Source organism: Diospyros lotus, chromosome 5, assembly GCF_014633365.1.
Source record: "Diospyros lotus cultivar Yz01 chromosome 5, ASM1463336v1, whole genome shotgun sequence".
NCBI classification, from domain to species: Eukaryota; Viridiplantae; Streptophyta; class Magnoliopsida; order Ericales; family Ebenaceae; genus Diospyros; species Diospyros lotus.
This window is the reverse complement of record NC_068342.1, coordinates 1,917,195-1,927,470: the sequence shown is the minus strand read 5'-3', so window position 1 is coordinate 1,927,470 and position 10,276 is coordinate 1,917,195. Positions and strand designations below refer to the sequence as shown.

General features: G+C 36.1%; 1 protein-coding gene across 4 annotated transcripts in view; it reads right to left on the bottom strand.

The window, feature by feature from the left end:
- Window positions 1-1,998: 1,998 nt before the first annotated feature.
- Window positions 1,999-10,276, bottom strand: part of LOC127801275 (auxin response factor 1-like) — a 28,450-nt gene continuing 20,172 nt past the window's right edge. For 2 of the 4 annotated variants that reach the window (XM_052336217.1, XM_052336219.1), the window contains 13 exons: window positions 9,992-10,043; window positions 9,799-9,894; window positions 9,623-9,679; window positions 9,290-9,442; window positions 9,118-9,202; window positions 7,896-7,986; window positions 7,627-7,791; window positions 7,119-7,238; window positions 6,959-7,034; window positions 4,761-4,926; window positions 4,218-4,681; window positions 3,426-3,616; window positions 1,999-2,749 (listed from right to left, as the gene is read on the bottom strand). In XM_052336217.1, the coding sequence (XP_052192177.1) occupies window positions 2,578-2,749; window positions 3,426-3,616; window positions 4,218-4,681; window positions 4,761-4,926; window positions 6,959-7,034; window positions 7,119-7,238; window positions 7,627-7,791; window positions 7,896-7,986; window positions 9,118-9,202; window positions 9,290-9,442; window positions 9,623-9,679; window positions 9,799-9,894; window positions 9,992-10,043 (1,888 nt within the window). In that variant the 3' untranslated portion in view covers window positions 1,999-2,577. The remainder of the gene's footprint in view (window positions 2,750-3,425; window positions 3,617-4,217; window positions 4,682-4,760; window positions 4,927-6,958; window positions 7,035-7,118; window positions 7,239-7,626; window positions 7,792-7,895; window positions 7,987-9,117; window positions 9,203-9,289; window positions 9,443-9,622; window positions 9,680-9,798; window positions 9,895-9,991; window positions 10,044-10,276) is intronic. The other 2 variants (XM_052336218.1, XM_052336220.1) reach the window with 1 other exon arrangement.

Below are 10,276 nucleotides of genomic sequence, written 5' to 3'. Positions count from 1 at the left end.
TACATACTTCCTAACTCAAACATCAAAGAATTCATATGGATCTATTGTTCCAGGAATTGATGTCCAACTTTTAACATCATCAAGAAGTTCATTAAGGTCTAGCTTGGTTAGGCTTTTCTTTAAGAGCTTTCAAGTTAAATAATATTTAAGTTGTATAATAGCATTTAAGTTAGATAATATTTAAGCTAATAATGTGTTTGACAAAATATATTTTTAAGCTATTAGTTAATAATTATGTATTTAGTTTAAAATAGCTGATAAATTATCAGAATATGATAAAAAGACGAAAATAGACATGTTATTGAATAATATATAAAATATTTATTTTTAATAAAATTAATTATAAATTATTATTATATAAATGTATATATATTTTAAATTAATAAAAAAATATATTAATATATGTATATATATGTTAAAATTACTATTATATATATACACACTATATGTATATATAACATTGAACAAAAGATGGACGGACGGATGCTATGGGCGACTACAGATGGTGGGGGCAACAACGACGGATGTTATGGGCGACTACAGATGGTGGGGGCAACAGCGAAGATAAAGGAGATGGGAAGGGAAGATGGCGGATAACAGAGGTGACGGTGATGGCCAAAAAAACTAGGAGCAATGGCGAACAGCTGAAAAAACTGGCAATGATAGTGGCAAGTAGGATGTAAAAGGTTGAAGAAGAAGGGTAATTGTTGGAAATTGTTGAAAAGATTGAAAGTAAAATAGACATTTACTATTTAACCCAGCTTAATTAAGCTTTAGTTTGGCTGAGCGTTTATTTTTGTAACTTTTAATCTAGATAGTGTTTAAATTGATTATAGTGTTTAAGTTAGATAATGTTTAAACTAATAATGTGTTTGGTTTGAAAGACTTGATAAATTATTACAACCAAATAAAAAGACACAAATAGATATGTTATTAAATGATATAAAATTTTATCATTAAATATTAATAAATTATACATAATTATTAAAAATATATTAATATAATATATATACACTTTTTATTTTTTTTCTTTCAATATATTATCATTAAATTAATATATATATACAATATATATATACACACAACGATCGCTACCATAGCCATAATATATATACAATATATATACACACACACAGCGATCAAGCAGCTGCCAAGGATGGAGGCGCGAGCGGCGATTGAGGTTGCGACCGACGGCAATTTAGGCTGGAGGTGGCGGCAGATAAGGACGGGGATGGGTTTGAGGTGGCGGCTACTAGCGATGATGGAGCTGGAGACAGCAACCGACGACAACGAAGGAGCTGGAGGCGACAGTAGGGGCAACAGTGGGGGCAACGGCAAGGCGGATGGCGACAGACGACAGGCAACAATGGCAGGTTGGCGACAATTGCAGAGAGTTGGAGAAGAAGGATTGGGTTGGAAATTGATGCTTTGGTTGAGGGTAAATAGGTAATTTCAATGGTCAACTCAGCTTTTATTTTAATAATTTTTTGCAAAAGCTGAGGGAGAGTAGCTTCTCCAAAAGCTGTTAAAATAGCGTTTAAGCTATACAATTTTTAAGCTGTTTGAGTTTGTCAAACATCTCGTTGCAAAATGTTTGACAGCTTATAAGCGGTCAAACCACATAGCCAAACTAGCCCTTAGTAGCAGCTTTTTTCAAAAGCTAATGGGTGAAAGCTTTTGTAAAAAGCTAATATATGAGCGTTTAAACTATATAACTTAAACGCTCTTTGTTAAAGCCAAACACTTAAATAAATAAGCTGAGTAATTTAATACTATTACATCAGCTTATAAGCGATCAAACTGCCCAGGCAAACGAAGCCTAAGACACTAAATTTGTAATAGACCTTGTGAAAGCTAGATTTGTCCATTTTCATACATGTTTTGACTAAAGTTGAAACAATCTAAGTTATCATGAACCCCAAACACCCCCCCCCCCAAAAAAAATAATAATAATAATAATAATTTCTAGGGTACCACATTGTAACATAAGTTCTAGAATAGATGGAAAACGAAAATGGAGATGCTATATATGTATATATTATATTTATGTACAGATGAGGAGGAGATAGACTATATCTATATCTATCTATATATCTATATATATATATATATTAAAAACTTCAAGGTACAAGCAAAACTCAAGATGCAAACATGACATATATCTCCATCTTCTACACAATAGATGGAGCAGCAAACTAGAGGTCCAAACTAGCACGCAGCATGAGAGTCTTTCCCTATGACAGAACACTATAATAACATTTGAGAACTAAAGCCTCATCTTTTTTTTTTTTTTTTTTTCTGCAAATTAAAGCCTCATCTGATAAAGCAACCCTCTCCAACACATACCATTTGGATAAAAGAGCAGCTTTTACCTGGCTCGTCCTTTTCTGTCAGCATATAACTTAACTGGCCATACCGGCATGGCCATTTCTTTTATATCACCAGGCCATGCCCACGAACAACACAACCAACAACTGACCGTCAAATTCTCCCACATAACCAACATTGATTGTCGACTTGGTTCACTTCAAACCTGTCTTCTCTCATACGGTATACATAACAAGGGGCATCAACACATCAATTACCCGGCCCTGCATCTGACATCTGGTCATCGTTGGCAGCAACAACATCCGAGGCTGACTTGCCTGGTTTGGCCTCATCACTGATTGGAAGTTTAACCTTTGGTGAGAGCTTCTTCACTTCCTCGTTTGTGTAGATGAAAATCTTCCTCACCATTCTGCAGAACTCACTGCAAAATATATAACCAAGAGTATAATGATTAGAACCATAAGTCATTGCAACATCGAGGTTAAGTCTGATCAATAAAATTTGAAAAAAAGGGAAAATAATTTCAAGTATCATATGCACAAGAGCCAGCGTTAGTTCTATTGAGAATATCGAACTTCTGTGATTTTAAGGAAACTACAAATTCTCAGACTAGTTACTAGGACACTATCTTCGACACTTGTTTACCCAGCAGCTCATTACACCTAGAAGCAGCTCCCATCTAGCAGGCCTAGAACCTGCAGAACTGGGCCAGTATATTCAATCTATAAAACAGCACACTTCCAGATGTATCCATATACCATTACCAACTGCTTATGGAGTTTTGACTCACATTTTAACTAGAGCATGACCAAGTCTGATGGTAAAAAGAAAATTGAATGAGGCAAAGATGAGCAGTAAAGCATACCACATAATGGTCAATGGTTCCACATATTGTCTTTCCAAGTCTATCAAAGCTCATGCAAATTAATGGAGGAAACTAAAAGGACTATAACCACCAAAAAAGTATTGAGGCCCTCCTGTGTTCAATGTCAACAGGTAAGTTGGAGTTGGGACCATCCCCCCAAGAGAAGAGTGAAGAGGAGAGGAGAAATAAGAAAAATTCGAATAAGAAAGAAGCCTAAGATTTGCTACTTAACTGCCATGGATCATCCCCGACCATCATCATGTCATCCTCATTATCCGTATAGACGACCTGCCATTTCTTAGTTGACCCACAGAGTTCACCTTCAATTTCAAACATCTCCTCCAATTTTCCGAGCAGATCCTTGTAACTAGTCAAACGAGTCAAATCTACCGCCCTTCCAACAGCAATTCCTTGCATGTGTACCTGGTCAAAAACATATACATTGTATTAGGACTCTTTATTTGAAGCAAGTCTGATACTTTTAAATCAAAAGTGAAAGGAATTTAGTTGACCTACTAGAAGACTAAGGGTTTAGAATTAGAGGCCTAGTTTAATATGGTCAAAGTTATGTGAAGCATCCATATGGCAGAAACAAGGGTCCATATATCATTTGGTTTCTTTATTATTATAAATAGGGTAAACTTCACCCAGGAGACCCCCTGTAGTTTGGGCCAATTTCATGCAGACCTTTGGTGGTTTACTTTCAGCATTGAAGATCCATATAGTTTATTTTTTCTTCGAAGACCTGCCTCAGTTTTGTTAAGAGCCCCCCATTGGGTCCCTATAGTTTTACTTTTGGTACTTCATATCCTTATGAGTTACTTTAATTTTTCACAATTCAAATCCAACTTCAAAATAGAACCCATTTGGGCTAACAGAGGAAGGTCTTTGGAGGGGGGGGAATAACCAATCCACAGAGACATTAAATGCTAAAAGTAAACCACATGAAAGGCCCAAACCAAGGGGGTATGAATGGAGTGTACACTTATAAATATGTAAAAAGGGTGCGCAGAGGCCTAAATACCTTAGTACAGCTCCGGATTTGTCTGCTTTGTGATTCCTGAGATCGCAAGCATGATTTCTCTGGCTTGCAGACTACGATGTTGGAAGGTTCAGAATGCCTGTCAGATTCAGCATCCAAAGATGGAACAGGGTGGTCCTCCATTTCCCCTGGAACAACAATCAATGGTGACATTTCTTCAACAGTAGAATTGTCTATAAGATCAATCCCAAAGAGCCTACAACCATTGCTGGAGCCATGTCCCTTTTCACCAGATTCCTTGTTAATAACAGGTACAAAAGAACCAGTCATGGTATCCACTCGTTCAGACCAATACGATGATTTCTTTGAAACAGGGGCCAGGGAAATGTTTTCGCTGTAGCCACCCTTTGTACCAGAGAACTTGGGGGAAGGATGCTGATCCTGCGCACTTTGCAATTCACCATACGAGAAAGCTGAAGAAGACTCAAATGGAGTTTTCCACATGCCTAGGCACAAAGACCAACTCCATAAAAAATCAACAAAAGTGATACTGCAACAAAGAGGCAGTAAAGAAAAGTTGTATACCAAGCACAGAAAGATCTGCAGTTGGCGAAGGTACAATTGGCGGTCTTGTCCGCTTGTTCCTCTGCATAGATTGGGAGCTAGGAGGATTTGCAGCCACAAGTGGCTCTATCTCCCATGGCGAAACTCTTTCTGGACGCATAATTGATGAAGGTTCATCCCATTGAACCTGAAGATAAATTGCAATTTCATACTCAACTTGAGACTTCAACGAGCACAAAGAGCAAATAAATTGAGACAGGATCTTTTGAATTGACAGGATGCTGCTGCTGCAGTTAACATAACCAAGGACTCAAGAATATATAACAAATAAGAAAAACAAAAGGCAAGACAAAAGCTACCAAGTATAATGGCATGCTATATGCTCAGCTTAACAACCAACTGTAACAGCAGTCATCTTACATCTGCTAGCCACAAAAATTTAAAAATATAAGCTTAAAGGAACTTAAGATCACTCATTTTCAAATTTTGGAAATACTAAAGGCAATATCATGTTGTCTCCCTCAGCCTGTAATAGGAATGCAGGGTAAATATAAGTTAACAATGGGCAAACTGGATTAGTAACTACATGAAACATTAGAGAAAATCAACGAGACAATAAGATCGAGAAGATCTTCTTCATTGTAAAAAGGCACTGGCATCCTACAAATGTGAGATCATTCTAATGTTGTGTGACAAAAACATCATGATTTTTAAAAAGGTACCAATACAAAATATTGCTCTTTTTAATTGAAAGGGTGTTCCTAATGCACAAGGGTCTTTGCTTTGCAAGGGTTGGGAGATGGTTGTTTTTGTTTGCAACTTTACTGTTGCTACCAAGGCTAGCCTCAGATTACCATTATCAAGCTAAAATAACTATCACCTTATGCAAGGCTCTTAAAAACCAAGTATCTATATTCTATATGGCACCTCTCCTGACAATCATATTTTATAGAGACAGGCAACATATCAACTACCTAACCCTGCCCATGTATCTCAACAAGGTAGGTTAGATCATCAGAAAGAAACTCAAACTTACATGACCGTTTAGCTTCGCTCTCTTGGCCTCCAAAGTTAGGACAAGTGACCATTTTTGAATATCAATATTGTTGAGAGCAAATATAAAAAAAGTCATTCATCTTTATAATTTAAACTTTTAGATGAGAAGGAAATTAATAATTTAACATCATATTAGTGCAGGCAACAATCATGTGTCAAAACCTTGGCACAGAACCAATATTTAAATAGTTACATGTGCATAGCCCAGTTGTGCTAAAAAGCTTGGCCACATGTGAGGAGAATTGTTGGAAGAAAAAATAATAATATAAAAAGTTAAATAATCTATCTCTCTAACAATTTAAACTTTTAGGTTACATATTCAATAATATAAAATATATTGTTACAACTTAGTTGTGTTAAATTGTTAACCACTATTTTATCTAAAAGCTTAAGTTAGTAGATAAAAAGTTAACTTCATCTTTTATATTATTATTTTTATTCTCAACAGCCCCCTCACTTGCGGCCAATATTCACTTTATAACTGATACAAACACGTGCACCTATTTAAATATTAAGTTAACGGTGAGTTTTGAACTCAAGATGAACCATAGCTTGCTTTGGTACCATATTAAATTATTAACCACCATCTTATCTAAAAACTTAAATTAGTAAATAGAGAGTTAACCTTATCTTTTATATTATTACTTTTACTCTTAACAAGTAGTATTTTTTGGCCTTTTATTCCACGGAGCCCTTCTGTAGCACCATGGGTCCTCGCTCTAAAGTGCTAGCTAAAGGTTCAATATGGGTCATGGGACCAAGTAAGAGACCTCCCCATTAGACTACTTATGTGGGATTGGTTGTGACATACTCTCCTTTAATACCTAGCGTTCTCACCAGGCCAAAAATCCCATATCTCAATTTGACAAAAGTTAGTTTCAGAACCCTTTCCTGGCACGCACCAACGTGGTAATAGTCCTAGGTTAGCTTTAATACCACTTGTAACACCCTGAGTCCTCACCTAAAAGAATTAGTCGATGGTAAGTTATAAATTCATAGGACCAAGTAATATACCCAAGACCTCCCCAGTAAACTACCAATCTGGCACATGGCACTATATGTCCAACAGGAATCAAATGCAACCATTTTTAACTTTTATTAACAACTTGCGTCAAACATACTCTTCATAAAAATGTTTGGATTGATGGAATAAACATATTTACCTTCAAGCATCTCCATTCAGAATTGGGCCATCTGGATGATGTGCTTTCTCGAACACCAACAATTGTTCCACTGAACCTGTACAAAACATATATAATATGGCAAAATTATAAATGTTGTGAAGTTCCTAATTAGCAAAGAAGTCCAGTTACAGAAAAATACCTTTTTTCTGAAACTTCCTCACCCTCAAACCTCATTTTGAACCTCATTCCAACACTAAGCTTCTGCCTCTGGGCTTCAAGATACTTATTGACACTTACAATAAACTCAGATGGACTTGTTCTGCCATAGATACCATGGAGGGTCAGCAAATCATTTTCTCTCTCGTGCTTTTCATTGCCCATGTTTCCAGATGCAAGTGAGAATAAACATCAAGAAGACCATGATGAGATCTTAACATGGCAACTGGCAAGTAATGATAGTTCCTCTTCTTTTTTTTTTTTAAGTATAAACTACTGCCATAATCACATGGATATACTAAATAAAAAAAAGCAATCTGTATTTTACATGTTTAACATATTTCTGCAATTTGGAAAAAATAGTTCTCAATAAAAATAGTAAATCAGCACTTGAGCCCTAAAAAGGAGGACATGTTAGATGGCTCTCGATAAGATGACACAAAGATACATAAGCATGAATCTCTCCAAGCAAAAATAAGGTAAAAGAGAACCTTGGTTTGTAGTAGACACAAAAAATGGTTCCAGTGGATACAGAATGAGAAGCAGAAGCAAGAACCCCAAAATGCATGCTCTGACAGGACATAACAGGAGATGGCATGTTGTTTTGTTGTCTCATCAGCCTCCTGACTCCTACTCGCAGTTCCCCATTTTCACCCCTGCCACAATACTCATGTAAAAAAATCATTTTGAAATGGAAACAGATTATTATAAAAAAGAAGGAAAATAAAATTTATGGCTCCATCATGCATGATAAACTTGCCTCAGAAAAATAAAAGCATCCCCAGCAACCAGTTTCTTGGTGCTAACAAAAACACTCCAGCCAGTTGTGAGTAAATGACGCCTTGGTTGCCCTGCAAAAGACATCTTAATTTAATTATCCATTTATAAAAACTGAATAAAAAATAAATTCAAGACTAGCAATCATAAGAACAAATTACAGCCACCATCTTGAAATTTTGACCAGCATACGGTTTATAGGATGTAGACCTGCCAGGACTGAGGCCATTACAGCCAATATCCTACATTACTTATTTTATCACCACATACTTCTGGTTAAAAAGATGCGAAGAAAGGACAAGATCTACTCGAAATGATAATAAAATAAAATAAAATAAAACATGTATCTAATCAGCAAGAACAAATCAATTCAATGATCAATGAAAAAGAATTGAGAGAAAAGTACATATTTTGATTGAACATTTTTGACCGTATAGATCCTTTCTTGCACAGAGTTGGTCTATTAGTCACCCGAGCCAAGCAATATTAACACTCCGGGTGGTAACAGTAGAGAAAATTTATCTATTGAACTACATTTAAACATTATCATATAGTTTCCATTGCACAATACTAGGGATGCTTTAGCTCTCTGAAATCTTAATTAAGTATTAGAAATGCAAAAACTAAAAAGGGATCCCTAAAAATGAATTAGCTGCATTCCCACAAACCACCAACACCATCCAAACAGTCCCTTTTTTTTTATTTTCCTAATTTCCAAACCCTGTCAATTGGTTTCAAGTGATTCAATGCAAGTCACACCCACTCCTACAGAAAGATGAACTCCGAGCACAAATTCAAACAACAATCATCTGAAATCAACATAACCCATTGGGACCCCCCATGTATTACATCAAATCACTAGCTTGCAATAAAGCATTTTCAGTAAACAACTATTGTTTAAATGAATTTTTCCATTCCACATGCAACATCACCATAATCTATTAGCATCCCCATACTCAACCAAATCACTAGCTTGCAGCAAAGCTTTTCTGGAAACAAAATTGCTCAAATGAATGGTACATGATGAATTCTCATCATGCTGCACAATTTGAAAGCTTTGATGACTGAGGGGACGATAATTAGAAATGTATTTCATGTAGCAACAAAAATATAGAAATCCGAAGCCCAGTTTCCAACTTTCTCAGTCCTATACCCAAGCTCAAGGGGGCCGTCTCCCTTCAACAAGCCATGAAAATGATACAAACCTCGAAAAATGTGTCGGAAGTGCCATTTGGTGCCATGAAGATCAGTTGCAACCAGTTCCTGCCACGGTGGCTGTTGGGACATATTCTGAACAAAAAACTGGAAGTCAGGACTAAGTGGGAGAAAAAAAAAAAACAATACTAACACAGAAAGTGTAGACATTTTATAGCTTACCAATGGTGGCAAGCAATCATCTGCATGCCTCCGAAGAACAGAAAATCCACCATGAGTGCTCGTGTCAGAAGCAGTAAGCGTCTTGCAAAATGAGTGCACATTGTACTTTGGAAGTTCTGGAAGAGGTGGGTAAGGTCTGGTAACCTCACTTTGCTAATCCACATAATGGCATAAAAGAAATCATTAACCAGTAAAAGATGAAAAAAGACGTTAACCATCCATGATTATAGCAAATATGGTGCAAACTGCAAATTATAAGTCTATCAAGCACTGAAAGAAAAATATCAGCCTTATCTTCTTCTGTTCTTCAAGTGATGAAGATAGAAAACTCACATCTGCTTCAGGTTGAAGAGTTAAATTGGCAAATGCTTCATCTGTTTCTTGCTCAGCCTACAACAGAAGGTGATAACAAAAGAAAGTGAGATATAAACAAAAGAAGCCACAAGTTTCACTATGGCCCAAGAAAAGATAAAAGAATATATCTACTTATAACATGCATGTTAACATACCTCAAGTTTAACATTCACTACTTTGCAAAGGATCTTTGCTGGTACGTTGAATGAAGGGAGCTGTTGGTCTATTCCTTGTTGGGTTGATGCCACCAGCTGTAAGAAGAAATAGCATCCATGAATATTAAACAACAAACCAACTCAATGAAATATAAAGTTTATTAACATGAGAATGATTGCACACAAAGAGCACCTCCCACTTGATTGCTAAAACATCATGAAAGCTACACACAAGATATCCACATCTGAAGTGGAAAAGCAAAGGATCAGCAAATTGTTAATAGCCAGCCCCCTCACCCAAACACACACACCCACAAATAATAATAATAATAATAATAAGTGTTTTTTAAAAGAAAAAGTGTTGAATATTTTATTCATAGCTACACACACACACAGAGTTCTACAAGGTACAACTAAGAAAAACAAAAAACTATGTACAACACTATAAAGGTAATACATCATATGTGCCTAACTTGGT